This window comes from Phodopus roborovskii, unplaced genomic scaffold (assembly GCF_943737965.1).
Source record: "Phodopus roborovskii unplaced genomic scaffold, PHOROB, whole genome shotgun sequence".
Taxonomy (NCBI): Eukaryota; Metazoa; Chordata; class Mammalia; order Rodentia; family Cricetidae; genus Phodopus; species Phodopus roborovskii.
In genome coordinates, this window is record NW_026125722.1 from 36,734 (window position 1) to 55,260 (window position 18,527).

General features: G+C 40.6%; 3 gene segments (V, D, J or C); all 3 read left to right on the forward strand.

The window, feature by feature from the left end:
* Nucleotides 1-311: 311 nt before the first annotated feature.
* On the forward strand, nt 312-971 carry LOC127217540 (T-cell receptor alpha chain V region 2B4-like). The segment is given in 2 exon segments: nt 312-360; nt 562-971. Coding segments are annotated over 2 exon segments (459 nt in total).
* A 4,768-nt stretch (nt 972-5,739) lies between these two features.
* LOC127217541 (T cell receptor alpha variable 17-like) lies at nt 5,740-6,291 on the forward strand. The segment is given in 2 exon segments: nt 5,740-5,791; nt 5,906-6,291. Coding segments are annotated over 2 exon segments (438 nt in total).
* A 5,100-nt stretch (nt 6,292-11,391) lies between these two features.
* Nucleotides 11,392-11,891, forward strand: LOC127217542 (T cell receptor alpha variable 8-3-like). The segment is given in 2 exon segments: nt 11,392-11,437; nt 11,554-11,891. Coding segments are annotated over 2 exon segments (384 nt in total).
* Nucleotides 11,892-18,527: the final 6,636 nt, after the last annotated feature.

The following is an 18,527-nucleotide window of genomic DNA, read 5'->3' on the forward strand; positions in this document are numbered from 1 at the left end:
TCTACATAGGAAGAGTAATGGCTTAAAATATTTGACACTAAGGTGAATCCACATGATGGCAGTGTCTTCTCAGAGATTCAGAGGCAATTTTTCCCATAGTCCTTTGTGCCTGTGTGAGTTGTGAGGGAGGTTAGAGAAAGAAGGAGGGCTTTTTGTGTGTCAGTGAAAACTATGACCTTCTTTCTAATTGGATGAACAGTTTGGGGTTTTTCTTTTTTTCCTGCATTCCACATCAGAAGCATTTGAACTCCCTAATGCCAGTCTGTTTGTTATAGATCACTTCAACTTGTGAATCTTCATTGAAAACAGTAATGCATCCCTTAAGTGTTTCAATAGTGGTACTCTGGCTTCAACTGAAGGGTGAGTTTGACCATTTCTATGGGAACTTAATGTTGCTGTATGCTAGGGAATTGAGTTCACATATTTTAGGAGGGAGGGTAGAAATAATAATGTTCTCATGCTGAAACAAAGCAGGTGGGAGGCCCACGGCAAAGCCGTTCTGGGGAGTTAGCATTTATATGCATCCAGTCTTGTTTGTCTGACCTTTGTCTTTCTGCACAGGTGTGAGCAGCCAGCAGAAGGTGCAGCAGACTCCGGAATCCCTCAGTGTCCCAGAGGGAGCCATGGCTTCCCTCAACTGCACTTACAGTGATCAGAATTCTCAGTATTTCTGGTGGTACAGACAGCATCCAGGGAAAGGCCCCAAGGCTCTGATGTCCATCTTCTCCAATGGTGAAAAGGAAGATGGTAGATTTAGGGTTCATCTCAATAAAGCCAGCCTGCATGTTTCCCTGCACATCAGAGACTCGCAGCACAGTGACTCAGCTGTCTACCTGTGTGCAGTGAACACACAGTGCTCCCCAGGCACCTGCACCCTGTACCCAAACCTATTGGGTGCTGCCAAGTCCTTAGAGCACAGACCACAGGCAATGGAAAATAAGAGCAAGGGTAGAGAGCATTTGATTGGTTGAGAAAATATTTTGGCATTTTGAAAATAACCAGTCCTAAAGAGAAAAGCACACTATTGTTTTGTCTGGAATTTTCCCACTCTTCTTTTGGGATGATGGTTTTACAACAATGTACACTGATGTACAATGATGTGCCTATGTTGTTCAGCTGGATGGCATACAAATGGCTGAGGGACTCACCTCATGCCATGTCATAAAGACCACCATCATGTCTACAGGACTCTGACTTGCTTGCTTTTAAAATCTTTCCATTAAAAAAAATTGTTGTTTTTGAATCTTTAAAAAGTTGATTACAATGTAGCTGGTTTCTCTAAAGCAATTTCATGCACATTTATTTTTGGTTGACACTTCCCCAGGCTTATTCCCTCCCCCATTTCCCTATTCCACATTCTAAAGGAAACTTCCTTTCCCACACCCCCAGAATCCCCATCCAATTCCAGTTCATGTGCTCTATTGCCTTCCCACTCATCCTTCTTAATGATTTTTTCCCTCTCTTGGGAAGCTGACCAGCTTCCTGACATCTGCATACATTTGTAGTCAGATGATACATACAGATAAAAATTACAAGCTAAGATTTACATGTGTTTGTCTCACACTATATTATTTTCCAACTGCATCCATTTTTTATGCAAATTCTATCCTTTCATTTTTCTTTATAGATGAATAGTATTCATATATATGCATATAATATTGACTTTTTGGATGACCTTTGCAGATCTTGTCTGTTGGTTCTGGTATCTCAGAACCTGAACCAATTGGACAGATTCCAGTCTAATGCTGATGACAATCTTACAGCAGTTTGAGTGTATTTTTATACACAAATGTGACAAGGAAAGCAATGATCCAAAGAAGGCTGTTTGGGTTCAGCAAAACATGAGAAGAAAAACATGTAAATAAATGCCAATAATCATATATTAAGTAGTAAGATAGCAGCCTCTTCCTAGAACTTTCTGAGGACAGACCAATTTAAACACAAATTCTTGTCATGTTGTGTAGATTATATGTGGGAAACTTTAAAAGCAAGGCAAAAGGCATATCCATATTCAGATTACCCTGAAAATTGTGTTCAATAGCTATGATCTGACATCTGTTTTAAAACTATAAGACCTAAGTATGTCTTATAAATTAAATATAAATGCTTCACACAGAGGGCAGGAAATCATGTCCAAGATCAGTCCTGTGAACAAAATGCACCTGAGGTAAAGGCCCTCTGCCTTTTTCCCTGCAGCCCCTCACAGTTCCCCTAAGCAGTGTTCACAAGGCATCATTCATTTGACTCTGTTCCAAATATACAATATAAAATCTCTACCAAAATCTCATTATCCATTCTTTTGCTGAAGACCATCTAGGCTGGATTCATTTCCTAGAAATTGTGAATAGAGTACCAATAAACATGGTTAATCAAGTGTTTCTATATTATGAATTTGTTCTTCACATAAACATGCAGAAATTACATAGCTGGACCCTACAACACTTCCTCTTTCAGATTTCTGAGGATGCTTCACACTGATTTCTATAGTTGTTACATCAGTGTGTGCTTTCACCCATGGTGAATGAAGTCTCCTATTTACCAACATCTTCACCAGCATTTGATAGAACTTGATTACTTGATGATAGATATTCTGAATGGGTGAGATGAAGTATCAAATTATTTTAACATCCATTTCAATGATGACTAAGACTATTTCAATTATTGGCTATTTGTATTTCTACATTTTAGAATTCTCTGTTCATTTCCATGGCTCATTTTTAGGAATTTATTGTTTAATGGTTCAAACCTCTGTCATATGAGTAGCTAACAATATTTTCTTTCATTTGTAGTTTGTCTCTTGGCTCAGTTAACTGCTCATTTGTTGCCTTCCTATATTTATGTTCATTAATTTATTTTTGAGACAGGATTTTATTTGGGAGGCTAAACTGGCCTAACCTTCATGATCTTCCTGCTTCATCATCCCACGTTTCTCTCTTCTGTGAATGTTAACTTTGAATCTTCAGATATGAGTGTTCCAGTTGGAATGTTGACAGTGTTCTGGAAATTAGAGACGATGATCAGAGTTGAACATAGCTGTAAAAGGTGAATAATGGAGGAGTGGTTGAATAGGATGTAAGATTAAAGGGCAGGTATTGAAGAGGCAGAGGGAGAGATAACTAACATTAGAGATCTTTAAAAAAAAGTTATATTGAAACTGCTACTGCAGAAGCTTCCAAAGATATAAACATGTCTATCTACCTGCATCTATAACTATCATCTATCTATCTATCAATCTATCTATCTATCTATCTATCTATCTATCTATCTATCTATGTATTATCTACATCTATTCCTCTCTTCTCTCTCTCTTTATGTATGTGTAATATGTGTATATACATACATACATACATACTGATCTACTATAGGATTACATGGTGTAACAAAAAGCACAGTGTCTGGAATGGGTTATCTCTTTGGGGTTGTTGGTCACTGAATTTTCATGTGATTCCAAACAGGCCATTGCCAATGTTCTTGGTTACTCTCAAGAACTGACAGTAAGATGCTGTTGCTGAAGTCCCCACATACTTGAGTCACAGATCACAGAGAAATCAAAATGCTTATGGACCTGAAGGCTTCATTCCTACTGGCTATATTTACAGTGCTGGAAGGTTTATTTATGCTTCCAGAAGAGAAATTGAATCATCAGTCATACCTATCAACAGACTTGTAAAATATAAAACCACTCACGTAGGAACGTGTGTCCACTAGTGCAGTAGTGACACAAACATCCTTGGAGACATCAAACATTAGATTAGTAGATTAGAGACCCATTTCACAACTAGAAACACATACTAGGTATCAATATCAGATTCAAAGACCTGTGGCTAGACAGCGAGTAGCCTTAAGGAGAACCTACTCCAATCACTCTGATTAATGGGCATAACATTTGTCTTAATTAGGGTTCCAAGGGGGGTTCTTTGGCCAACAACCCAAATACATCTACCCCAATCATGGTACTGGAAGCTTAATTTGGTGACAAGAGATGGCCAGTTGGGACTCTGTCTTCTCCATTATTTGGCAATTTCATTAGCATATCCTGCATGCATGTATATATTTTAGGACTTTTATACTGTATTAGCCTTCCATGCAAACATTCCAATATCCCTTAATTTTATTTACCTCTTCCTGTATTCCCTCACACAACCCTTCTCTTTTTCTCAAGAAAAAGCCTACATTCCATCCATGGTTATATATTCTATTTTCAGTTCTTATTAAGACCTATCTGTTTCCTCTACTCCGTTATACTTCACCATTCTTCTGTAGTTCTATAGAGTGTAGCTTGGTTGTCATAGACTTCACAATGACTATCATATAAGCAGAATACGTTTTTTGTAGTTCCATCCATTTGTCAGCAATTTTCATTATGCCATTTTCTTCAAAACTGGGTAATAATCCATTGTATGAATGCACATTTTCTTTATCTATTCTTCTGTGTTGCTTTTAATATCTGACAATACTACTATGAATAGAACAGCAATGAACATGGATTAACAAGTACCTCTATAGTAGATGGAAAATTGTTTGAGTATATGCCCAAGAGTGGTATAGCTTGATCTTAAGAAGGTTGGTTTCAATCTTCCTGAGGAACTGCCACTGATGCCATGGCTCTATTCTCAGGAGGAAGTGTTATTGGTTGCCATAAATTACATTTCCATTTCATGCATAGCTCTGCCTATGTTCTTGCTTTGGTTGTGGTTCAGAGTCTCTGGTTGGTCTTCATAGTTGTTCTCAAGATGCTGATGGTTATGACAATCCATAAATACAGAAGGTAAAATAAAAGTATAGATCAGAGCTTACTTCATTTCTTGATTGTCAAAATTCCAAGTATATAGAAAAAGAAAATAAACAGTTGCAAGTAAGAAAGAAGGACTGAACTTCAACCATGATTAGTCTATATAGAAAATAATCCTTTAAAGTTAAAGGACATAAAGACATATCCCAAGGGCAGTGAAGACTATCTGAGATATCCAAATCAGCATTAAAGAAGATTGTAAATGAATATTGCATGCAAGTAAGGATGCCGGAATAATCGTGAGATCTCTGAAAACAATATATCGATTACCAACAATAAGCATATTCTTAGTATACCAATAAACTCCTGAGATAAACAAAGGATGAAGAACAAAAGTAACAAAAGGAACCAGAGCAGAAAAGAATGAGTAATGGGAGCTCTAGCACCTGGAACTGACCTGGGACCCCTTAGCCACATCCTGGGAAGCCAACCAAAGAGACTGGGGAACTGCTCTATCCCCTCATGGATTCAAACAATACTGTCTACCATCCTTATACATTCACTGCCATCCTTTCCTCACACAGACCTCCCTTTCCTAAAGGAAAGTGTCTGTCCTTCCTGTGGAGACCAGGCTCCAGTCTCTTTTTCTGCCTTCTGTTTCCCTATGCTGCTGAAGAAATCTAACAAGAGTTTAATAAGGGCAGAGAACAAAAAACATTGTATTTACAGCTGTGTACACTCCTCATCCTTGCAGACCATGCTCTCTTAGCCAGATGATGGGGCCACCAGCAGATGTCATGGTTCCCCTTCCTCACACTCCTGGGTTTGAATTCACAGAATGGGGGAGGGGAGTGGAGGTGATGTGGTTGGCAAGAGAAGAAGAGAGGGGGTGGGGAGGGAGGTGTTTGAGCTTGCTTCTGCGGTTCTTCAAGGCAGATGCTCAGAAACCAAATAATTGTGTCTGGCCCAAAGCTGCATCTCTTGTGATCTGCTCTTCATTGGGAGGAATGGACAGACTTCTTGGCATGTTGATAGTGACACTATTTCTGCAACTGACAGGTGAGTTTGTGTTTCTGGTGAGGGTAACAGAGACAGCAAAGTCCACATACATGTGAGATGCAGTTTGAAAATGTAAACACTGACTCCTGTTCTCTGGCATGTGTTTCTATGCAGGAGTAAACAGCCAGCTAGAAGAAAAGAATCCTTGGGCCATGAACATCCAGGAGGGTAAAAATGTCAATGTGAACTGCAGTTATAAAACATCCATAACTTCCCTACAGTGGTACAGACAGGTCTTAGGCAGAGGCCCTGCCATTCTAATCTTAATACGTTCAAATGAGAAAGAGAAACAGAGTGGAAGACTAAGAGTGACCCTTAACACCTCCACCCAGAGCAGTTCCCTGTCCATCACTGCTGCCCGGCCTGAAGATACTGCTGCATACTTCTGTGCTACAGAGACACAGTGTGCAGCAGACACCTGCAGCCCTGACACAAACCCTCAGAGCTGTTTCCTAGACCTCAAGAGTGGGTGGAATGGTGCTTATGTCATTTCACAATAAGAGTCTACTGGAAATGAAAGAAAACTCTTCCAAGATTGTGATTTTTGTTTTTTTACTTTATTTTCCTAACCAGTCTTGTAAGGGAAAGATATAGGTATCAGAGTTCTGATACCCTGACATCCCAGGATGAAGAAGGTACTGACCTACACTATAGTGACACAGAACTACACTTGTTTAGTCCAGAACTTGGGAAAAGGCCAGGCAGATTCCTTCAGCTTATATCCTCTTTTACCTTTTTCTGTGGATGAAAACAGAAAGGCTTAAAGTCACAGTACTAAAAAAGGAAGACTCTCCACATAGCACTACTTCTAAGCTTGAAGACCTCTGTGCCCTCTCAGACATCTGCTCCAAGACCTAGGCTTCAGGAAATATGTAAAGGCCTCCTTGTCATTTATTCTCCATAAATCAGTAATTACCCCATATCAATGACCTCCTTCCAAGCAGTATCATGGAAATAAACCTGTGATTTATCCAAAGGACAGAGATGCCTGTCAGTCTGTTTCTCTGCCCCAAACAGTTGCCTGTTCACTGACATAGGTCTACAGAGCTTCCCTTACATGAATCTCAAAGGCACAGCTGGGCAGGGAGCATCAGGATTCTAGTATTGGGTGTTATGGAAAGAGTCTGCATAGGTGCACACACTTTTCTGAAATAGTATCATTTTCATAAAAATATAGCCATGTCTTGATGTCTTCTAACATAGTCCTATTTTAGACCAAGATGGTCATGTGTTTGCTGTCCATGTCTTCCTCAAATTGTGAGAAAAAATTCTATGTAATTAGTACCTTTATGTTATCAATCTATCTGGACATCATTAATATTAATTCAATTTAAGACCAGTGTCCTTCAGTTTAACAATGTCAGGGGATGCTGTCAGAGCACATAATTTCTTCATATTTTGGCGTTTTCCTTTCTACCTTGTAAACCTTACGTTTTTACTAGAAAGCACACATGTTTCTAAAACAAAGCAGTGCTGTGCTGTTAGCTCCAGCCCTTGACACCCCTTCCCCAGACTTCCTCGATGAGGGGTACTGCTTACCATCAGGATGTTAATGTTTCTGTTACTCACCTTGGGGTTTTAAAGACAGAAAATATAAGCACAGAGCTCATGAAAATATAAGCTTGTTAATGTCCAAGCAGTCCCATTCATGTCACTGCTGAAAATGTCCTCAACTCCAGATTGCCACAAGCTCCTTTAACAGGCCCCCACACTTCACCCAAGTGACAACAATGTGGAGTTGTGTCATTTTCTCCTGAGATTTCTCAGGAGGCTGGAATAATATAGTCACAGTGTGAATCCTCCCATGTTTTGCTTCTTTCACTCAGTCACAATACTGCAATTCATTAATTGTGTTAGCTGTCAAATCAGCACATGAACACAGAAAGAAAATATTGTATGTACACAGAAGAGTGTTTCTTAGGTAAAAGCATAAAATCCTGAGCAACATCTGCACCCCACGCCATGCAGCTGGGGGAGGGTGGTACTCAACCAAATGCAGCTCATGGTTTCCAGCTCCAGGACAAGGACAGGACTTCATAAACACGTCCACACCAACCAGGACTGGCAATAGGCAGCTGGGCACTATTAGGACTGCTTTGTGATGAGAGAACATGGTCCTTTTAAGTTCCATGGAAGACTGAGTGGGACTAGGACCCACACACAGGCTTGGGGCAATGGGATCTAAGGGGAAAACACAGTCCCACATGCCAGGGACCTTGTGGAACCAGGCAGACATGTACTACTATGGTGAGCAACTATATGGTGTGGTATGGGAGACACACACACACACAGAATGGTTTATGTCCCATGGACAGAGGCATATCTGAAGAGATGGAAGAGGTGATAAGTGAAAGGGGTGGGCAGTTTAAATGCCACCTCGGGCTGTGGTAATGTCTGGGCCTGGGCTGCTACTGGGGCCCAGGTCTGGGTTCATGGCTCTGATGCAGCCATGGACGCTTTTGATGTCCCTGGGTCTTGATACCACCAAAGGCAGAGAGGATAGGGCTGTAACAAGTTGTCCCTGCCCTCACTGGCTGAGGACTCAGGAGAGAGGCTCCTACACCTCACCTGGGCAGCTCTCTAGAGTTTACTCTGTAGATAGGGGCTCAGGTGAGCCAGTCCTGAGGACATGATTGGGGCATAGCTGGTACAAATTCCCTCATCTGTGGTGTGGTGTTGGGAGTGAGGAACAGACACCCTCCTCCTTCATCCCTATCACCTCTAGCAGGTAAGTGAATTGGCCTTCCCTTTACCAGCTGCAGCACTTGGGAAAGTGGCCCCTGCACCCTGTCTGGGCAGCACAGTGGAGCTGACCCTGTTTACAGTGGCACAGGTGCACTAAACAGAGTGAGCATGAGCATGAGAGATCTAGCCCCGCCCCTCATCTGACACATGGTGGTATGGGAAGGAAGAGATGCCCTCTCTGACCCCTCTGTGCCTGAGGTGGGTGGGAGAGCTGGCCCTGAGGTTGTAAGAGTGGGAGAGCTGCACCTGCTCCTCACCAGCTGCAGCACTCAGGAGAACAGGCCCTGTACATCCCCTGGGCAGGTGAGTAGGGTCAACTCTTGGTGGAGGTGTGGGTGAACTAGGTCTGAAATTGTGAACTTGTGAGAGTGGTCCCTACTACCTGTCTGTCATGTGGCACCATGGGATGTAATATAGGAAATGACAACCAACACTAAGGACTGTTTGAGGGCTTCTATGGAAACCTACTATGATAAGAGCTTCTTAAAATATATACACATATGAAAGAAGCCTCAGCGGAGTCACCAAATAATGGGGGAAACAATGCCCCAACTAGATATCTTCACTACTATTGTCAACCTTCTAGTTACAGGACAGGGTTACATCTAATCAAACCCCCCAAAAGTTAAGGTTATTGCCAATCCTATTGGTTGTTGTCCACAATCTGTTGGCAAAGCACTATTGCTAATGTGCTAATACATATCTTACTGAACATGGAGAAGATGAGTGGGTGCTTTCACCACTGCTGACTAGTTTTCAGGATATTAGAAAACTTTTTCATAAGCCAGAGGAGAAATGTAATCACCAATCCTTTTATATTCTTTACCCTTGACAAGGTTCAACCTTTGCTTAATCACTCCTATCTGGGAATTGGTAAGTATTGTTGGCTGTGCCTGAATCCTTGATCTCATTGCTACATAGATTTACGAACCAGTCAGACCATCAGCCCAACAGCGGAAAAAAATTGTACCTGGGTAAAGTCTATGTTAACACTGGGGGACTACTGGGAGCTGGAAACTGCCTGGTGTTCGGGGCCTTTGACCTACAAGACTCACTTTACTTTGATGCTTCTATTCCTCACTCCTGGTCAATTATCATCATCAGGAATACTTTATGGCCTCTGAGACCACTTGGTGGGCATGCCCAAATGGTGTACCTAAATTTCCATTTTCCAAGGCATTCCAAGAAATCCCTCCTGTGTGTGCTAGTGCACATCCTGCCCCAGGTGTAACTATATGGTGAGAAGAAGAGAGAGCACACTTTGAGATGAACCACAGGCTTTAAGGCTCAAGAAGTGAGGGACATCTCTCCCCATTCCACTTCTGGTTGGAGCCTATATTGCTCAGGCAATTGCCATAGGGATATTAATCCTTACAGACAGTGATCAAACTTTAGGGCATTCAGTAAACAAGTGGACCAGGATTGTCATATTTAGGATGTCTATTGCTGTGAAGAGACACCATGACTATGGCAACTCTTTTTAAGCCAAACATTTAAGTAGGGCCGGCTTGTAGTTCAGACATTTAGTCATTATCATCATGGTGGGAAACATGGCAACATACAAGCAGACATAGTGCTGGAGAAGCAACTAGGAGTTCTACATCTTGGTCTGTAGGCAGCAGAGGGAGACACTGTGCCACACTGGGTATAGCCTTAGCATAAAAGAAGTTAAAGCCTGCTTCCACAGTGACACACTTCCTCAAACAAGGACACACCTTCTAATAGTGCCATTACCTATAGGGGGCATTCACACACATGAGTCTCTGGGGGTCATAACCACCACAAGGACTTAGGGATATTAGAAGGTACCAAATCCAGATTAGGATAAAAAGTAGACTCTTTAGTAGAATCAATTCTAAAAGCCTAAGGAGCCTTAGCTCTTCCCTTCATGAAACCAGTAGGGTTATGTATAGCTTCTGGACAAACTGGTTTCCATTTCAACCAGTCAGTGAGAGGGCTCTCTGCATATGAATTGTGAGAGAAAATGTGGATTTCTTCTGTAAGAAGGAATCCTCAGGAAAACACACTGCTAATGATTTTTTTGTTCTCAGTTAAACATAGGGTGATGTAGGGGTAGAGAATTGAGGAAGGAATGGGGCAGGAGGAGAGATGTGGGGAGAAAAATAAGGACATCTCAGATCCAAGAGCCACCTGGTCAGAAGGATAAGACAGAACTTCAAACTGATTCCATTGTTCTGGCTCTCTAAAAATAAATGCTATGAGAAAATGCCTGGAAGGCAGGATTTTTCTCTGGATTCAAAGATTCAACAAAACACACTTTGAAGATCCAGTCTCTGGATTTTGACAATGTTTAGGCAGCAGGGCTGCTTGCAACTTATGTGTTTATATTCAAGTGGTGATGACCTCCAAATTTAATAGTTTTAACATATGGCCATTTTTTTCTAAAGAAAATTACCCTTCCATTTTGCATGTCCTGTTTTTCATTAGATTAGGACTCAACAAACACAGCACAGATTAGTTTAGGAACATGAGGTGTGTTCTACACAGAAAGAAGACATAGGTTTGCTTCAGCGGCTTTATCCTGAGCCAGAGGGCGATGTTGCACAGATTAGCTGCTTCCATATCTGCAGTTGATCCCCACTTCCACTCAGTTGCTCACTGTATCTGGGTGAGTTCTTAGAACATCTGATAAGTGAAGAAGTGAAAATAGCCAGACGCCAGAAAGTTCCCAGTACCAGGGCCACTTCTACAGGCTTATTTTAGAATTTTTTCTAAAAGTGGAAGGTGTCTAGTCAGATTTGTGCCATTGTCTTCAAGAACTGGGACTTCAGCCACTTCCCTGCATGTGACAAGCTTTTCCAGAAAGGCAGCAGAGGTGTTCCCAGTGCTCAGCCATGCTTCCAGTCCTCATCTCGTTCCTGGGGGTGCATTTTTTCCTGGGTGAGTAAAACATTCTCATTATTTATGTATGTACATGAATCAGTGTTTTTCTCACTTGAATTGTAGTAAGAACATTTTTCTCCATGAAGTCTGCATCACATTTATTGATTTTGCAGGAGACATCCAAGCACAGTCAGTTACTCAGCCTGATTCTTATGTCTCTGTCTTCGAAGAAAACTCTGTGGCACTCAGATGCAATTGTTCCTATGGTGGAGCTTCTTACCTCTTCTGGTACATGCATCACCATGGCCAAGGCCTTCAGTTTCTCCTCGGGTACATTTCAGGAGACCCTGTGGTTCATGGCGTGAATGGCTTTAAGGCTGAGTTTCAGAAGAGGAAGTCTTCCTTCCACCTGAAGAAAGCCTCTGTGCACCTGAGTGATTCTGCTGTGTACTTCTGTGCTCTGAGTGTACAGTGTCTGGGGCTGCAGGGGGAGCTGAACACAAACCTGTAAGATGCTGGAGAGGACTGTGGCTGACTGATTTTGGATCATCCATGCTCCTGTAAGTAATGTAAATAAATGTGTTAGTTCCCCAAGATGGACTTGTCTGCAGTCATTGCTTTGGTCTGTCATTGGTGCTCCATCTGCTTCCAGGAAAATTGGCATAGCTGGGTGAAATCATACAATAATTCCTGAGGTATGTTTGCTTCCCTAATGGTTGTTTAGTAGACTTTCTTAATGATTTTTACTGACTGGTTCAAGTCTCCAAGAGACTTGAAGATACAACTTAGTTACACATAAACAATGACTGCAGTGGATGCCTATGTAGTGTGCACTAGAGGGACAAATGTTGGCTTCTTCCTACTTCAGACTGAAGATTAGTGTTAGGAAGTGTAACAGCTTATGCTCACCACCTCAGGAGCCTTAGAAACACTCTCCATCTGTTTGGAAGCAGATGCAGAAATCCAAAACTAACCAATGGGCCAAACTCCTGGACTACAATCAAAGTGAGGGAGGAACAAAAATATGAACAAAGGAGTCAGAACTATGATGAGGAAACCCACAGAATCAGCTGACCCAAGCTAGTGAGAGATCAATAACTAATGTCTGACAAATGGGGAACCTGAATAAGACCAAACTAGACTCCCTTAATTTAGGTCACAATGATGTTTCTGGGACAATATCTGAGGCCACTGGAAGTGGGTACAAGACCTAACACTAATGCACAAACTGACTGAGTGGAGCCGTTTCTAAATGGAGACATGCCATGCCCAGCACAGACACAGGGGTGTAAAGGTGGAGAGGTGCCTTGGTTCTGCCTCAACTAAATGATGGGACAGACTTCGTAGACTTACACTAGGAGGATTTACCCTCTCTGTGGAGCAGATAGGAGGAGCAGGGAGTGGAGAGAATGGGAGGAGAGGAGAGAGGGAGGACTGAGGTCGGAATGTAAAAAATACATTAATAAAATTAGATAAAAATTTAAAAAATAAATTTGCATAGCCACAAAAAAGATATTAAGCTTATTACTAGATTATGCTAGGAGATATATTAATAAAGAAACATATGCTTCTAAAACAGAAGGAGCAAAGGAAGAAAGAAAGAAAGAAAGAAAGGAAGGAAGGAAGGAAAGAAGGAAGGAAGGAAGAAAGAAAGAGGCTCCATCAAGTTCAGTCAACTTGACTCAGGGTGGAATTACCATGAAGAGAATCTCAGTATGGACTCATCTGGATTATGTTTGTGTGTGAGCATCTGTGGCAGATTTTGATAAACCCTGTAGGAAGATACAGCCTGACCATGGGCAGCTCCTTTTCCAGATCTGTCGTGCACTCTGAGTGAAGTGGAAAGACTGAGTAGAACATGTCTTGGAAGCATTCTATGCCCTTTTTTTCCTGATTATGGGTATGGTATGACAACTTCACTCAAGCTTCTGTTGCTGTGACTTCCATGCTATGATGAACTGCAACCTGGCATTGTTCGGTCAAATGAATCCTCTATCTACTAAGTGGTCCTGGTTAGGCTGTGTTGTCATAACAACTTGATAGGGAAGTAGGATGTCATCCTTACACCAGCTCATGGCTGCTTTGTTAGATTTGGAGCACAGAGTATACAGACAGAAGGCAGGAAAAAGACCACAGTCTGACCTCAACAGATGAAAGTACTTCAAACAGTAAAGGACAAGCACTCTTTCATGGGAAATATAGGGCTGCAAGGAAGGAAGAGGTACTTAGACTTTATAGAGGGAATTGGGATGAGGAATTTATGCAGTTCCAGGAGGCTACGTGCAAGTCTGCAGCCTCTCATTCTTCGTGCTGTGTGCTCATTTGAGACTATTGGGCTGGAGAGATGGCTCAGCCATTAAAGGCTAGGCTCAAACCAAGAATATAAGAAAATGACTGTTGTGGGAAGCAGGCTGTTTCACCAAAACATTTCCTTTCTGGAGCTCACTTATAATGGTTGGAGCCAGAAAATCTGTGACCTTATAGGAATTCTGTTTTGACAACTGAGGCACAAGATCATGTGTGATCAATGCAATATTATTTCTTCTTCAGTAAGTGTGACCAATGCCCATAAATACACAAATGTAAAAGTGGAAAACCTCAAAGCTTTATAGAGTTATATTTGCCATTTGAAAAATTATGACATCCTTTAAGCATATTCCTCTAAATTAATACAGTTATACTCAAATGAAATTTCAGATAACATTTAAAACATTTATCAATAAAATCGTCATCATTTTTCTTGTTTGTCGACTCAGTGTTATTCCCTTTCATTCTCTGAAAACAAAGTTGGTGAACCTCAAATTTGTGCTTTGAATTTCTAATATACATGTGTATGCTAATGCAGTGTAGCTCTGTTTTAAAATATATTCAATAATAAAGCAATGTATGATGATTGTGAGGTTTATTTTGTTACTCAAAACTTTGGAGACATGGAAAGTCGTAATAATCTCTTTCCATGTTTTTTAACCACCATGCATCATATCAATTTAAAATATGCAAAATATCACTTTTGATGGGCATTTGGGCATGGCAGTGCCAGCAGAAGTAATCAAAGTCTAAGTCAGAAGTGGGGTTCACAACGGGCAGTAGGCCACCACCAGTCATGTTTCCAAGGTGTTGCTTCAGCCCTGTGTACAGCTCAGTCTTCTTTATCAGGCATTGCCACCTCTCCACCCAAGTCAAGTGTTCAGCCAAGAAGGACCAAGACCAACAGGCCACCTGGAGTTAGAAGGAGCATGTAGTAAGCAGGAGCCAATACTTACTGTCATAGTTACAACAGTCACTAAGATATGAATTTTAAGTGTCCTCAGTTCTTTTACAATCTAGATAAGTCTTATGAATCAGTATTGTGTTGCTATAGCAATGTTCCGAGTGATGCAGATGACCTTTACCTTTACCTGCTTTCTAAAGGAGAGTTAGAAATTTGATGTAATGTTTTCCTAAAGAAGAAAATATTATTAACCCTTTGTTCAAGGAGAAATTTCTATGCTTTTATCAGAAAGACTATACAAGAAATGTAATTCTAGCTATTTCCCCGTTTATATAGCAGAGCAGAAATTTACACACCCAGAGGTTTGCTCTGCTTTAGGATTAGCACTTTTAAAAACTTCCCCATGGGCTTCCATCAAGATGGCCAAATAAAGATGATGTTTGACACCAACCCTGACAACACAACTTTAATAACTGGAATTGACACTGTGGATGGAGTGAAGTGACTACCAAAGATTGTCTCCTGACCCTCCAATGGATGTTATGTGCACATACATACATATAATGAATGCATGTAATAAAAACTGTGTGTTGCTGTCATATTGCTCTTGAAGAAGTTATTATACCTTCATTCTTGAAACTCCCTTTATGATCCCTCTAAAACCCCCTCTTCATTGCTGCCTATATTTCCTTATTAAACTATGTGCACTCAAATGCCCCTTTCAAGTTTGGATACTAAAATAACTCAGTGAAAATTTTAACACAGAGGTATACCCAGGAGGAAAATACATAGAGTGTTTAGCATCAAATTTTCCATGGCTAGATGAAGACAAGAGGCAAGAATTGCTTTTTTTTTTTTTTTATACAAACATAGTAATGGCAAGTCCTGGAAGATTGTAGCATCATAGGTACTGTTAGTTGTGATGAATGTTTTGACTCTGGTTACTGTTTTTGTGAAAGGTGACATGGTACTTTCAGCTTCCGATGTGTATTGCAGTGATGATGGTTAATTACTGTGGAGATTTTTATTTGTTTTTACATGGAAATAGAAAAAAACAAGAGGGAGATGAAATCACTGAATAATGGTCTTTGGCAGACAATGGCCGGTGCCTCCTCTCTGCCTCTTAAATATTGTGGAACTTCACTTTGTACTCAGAAAGATAAAGTTTTTTAGTTGTCAGGGGAGAAACTCAGAAAAACAAGACCCACTATAAATAAAAAGAAAACCTTAGCCTCATATAACATATTCTGAGTCTTTATTTGCCTACATCATTCAGAGATTTGCAGTAAGAAGCATTCTAACTATGTTAGCACATTGAGAGGTTGTAGATCATGCTTCAAGCAGTAAGGGGCTGCGGTTAATAGAAAAAGGAGAGAGACCTTTGGAGACAGAAACCATGGATGCAGTCAGTACTTTATGATTCAATATACAACTTGAAAAAAATATTATTTTTAAAGGAGTGTGTGTGAGAGTGAGTGTGTGCATGTGCATGTATGCATGAATATGTGAGTGCGTTTGTATTTGTGTGCATGTGTGTGCTTGCGTGTGTGCATGCGTGCATGCATGTGTGTGCACACCCACACATGTGCTGGAGTGCTACATGTGTGTATTAATGACTGCATGTGACCTCAAGGGCAGGGGACATGGATTTTCTTTGCTTTGGTATAAAAGGGTATTATGAGTCACTTGGCATAGGTTTTGGGAACTGAACTTGAATCCTCTTGAGAGTCTTACAGCATCTGTCAGTCACATTCATTCCTTAGTGAATATATACTTCAAAACCTGTGGCAGCAGGGGAGTGACTGCATTGTGAAGAGCACACTATTCATCCATAGACATGCCATTTATCCCTGTTCCCAGAGGATAAGATTTAGCTCAATCTTTAGTCTCTTCAGAAACAAAGTCACTCTGGGAGCACATGGTCCTCTGTGACCATGACTTTAAGGGAGGATGTGGTCCTGTGTTACTGTGACTTCATGGGAGGATGTGTTCCTGTGTGACTATGACTTCCTGGGAGGGTGTGGTCCTGTGTACGTATGATTTCATGGGAGGATGTGGTCCTGTGTGACTATGACTATGGAACTGTATTGGTTATGCAAATAATATTGACAGGTAAAAATATGAAGCACTGTTGAGAAAAATTGTCGTTGAAAAGTACAGTATCAAAACAACATTGATAGATATCAAAACAACAATGGAGATCAGCTCGAGAACAGGGTCACAGGCAGGTAGTTTCTAAATGCTCTACAGAGTATTTGCAGAAACTTCTGTTCTCTTCCTTCTGGGCCATCTGACTGCCAGAAGAAACTATGTCTGTTCTCAGGTTTTTTGCCTGAGAGATCATTGACTCCCATGGGAACCTCACTGTTGAATTTGATCTCTGTAATTCAAAAGATCCCTTCGGAGACTTGTCTTCTACCTATCAACTATCATCTATCTATCTATCTATCTATCTATCTATCTATCTATCTATCTATCTATCATCAGTTTTTTTCTTCTTGAGACAAGTTTTGTTGCACAGACAATGCTTAAAGTGAGATTTGAAGGCATTTATAGTGTTTGGCCTTTCATATCCTGCGGTTTTTGTCATCTTCCACTACATTTACATTGTTCTAAGTAAATGTGTTTATCCATGTGCACATATTTTTATGTTAAGTACAAAAATTTCCTCTTGAAAAGAGGGATTTGCATTTAATCATTGCCCTTCTATCAGTTGTCATTTATTTTCTATATTTGTTGTACTAGTAAGCACATAGTAAATGCCAATACTGATACCACCACAAAATTATTAATTTTGCATTAAACACATCTGTTCAATGCATGTATATGTGCCTGTTGTGCTTCAGATGATAATCTAAAATGAAGCAAGCAAACGGAATAAAACTTAAGCTTTGATAAAATGTATTTCATTGTTTTCTTACATAGGACTTTCATAATATTGTCATTATTTCTTCTGAAAAATTACAACTACATTTTTCTCTTTAATTTTATTGCTTGATTTTTTTTGGGAGATGGTTCCTCTTTGTAGTCTTGGCCGTACTAGAATTTACTGTGTAGACAAGGCTGGCCTCAAACTTACAGATATTCTCCTGCCTCTGCCTCCTTAGTATTGGGATTAAAAAGATGTTCCATAATGCTCAGTAGAACTTCTTAGTTTTTAATACTACAGTGCCCTCCTTCTGTCTCCTGCTTGTGGATCAACACAGGTTTAATTGATGATGGAAGATGTCTAGTTGGGGCATTGTTTGCCCTACTATTTAGTACTTCATTTAGACTCCTTTTATACTTATGTATATTTTAGGATGCTTCTACAATTGTGTTTCCATATGGTTTTTCAAATGGCCGGCAGTGTTAGCTGTCCCTTTCCACATTCCCTCTTTCATCTTCTTTTCTATCCTCTTCATATTTAATCTTCCTAGTCTACTTTTTTCTTTTGTTTCACTGTAACACTGTGTTCTATTTCTTCTTCCTAGGGTGACATTGTCTTACCTCCTGGTTCCCTATCTGAAACCTAATTTTTGTGATTATTTGGCTTGTAGCATGCCTATCGAAAGCTTAAAGCTAATTTAACATGCAATATTTGCCTTTTGGGACTAGGTTATCTCCCTCAGGTTGACTTTTCTTCTATCTCAATCCAATTACCTTCACATTTCATAATTTCACCTTTTAATAATATAACACTATTCCATTGTGTAGATGTACTACAGTGTCATCGTATGTTTCTCAGTGGATAGATATCTGGGATGTTCCAATTCCTGTGTACTGTGAATAGGGAAGCAAGGAACGTGGATAAGCAAGTGCCTCTCTGGTATAGTGTAGGCTCCTTTGGGTATATTCCCAAGAGCGGTATTGAAAGACCCCAAAACATTGGAGCCTGTCAGGGGGAAGGCACTTGTCCCCAAGAGACAAGACCGGACCACTGGATGCAAGTGCAAG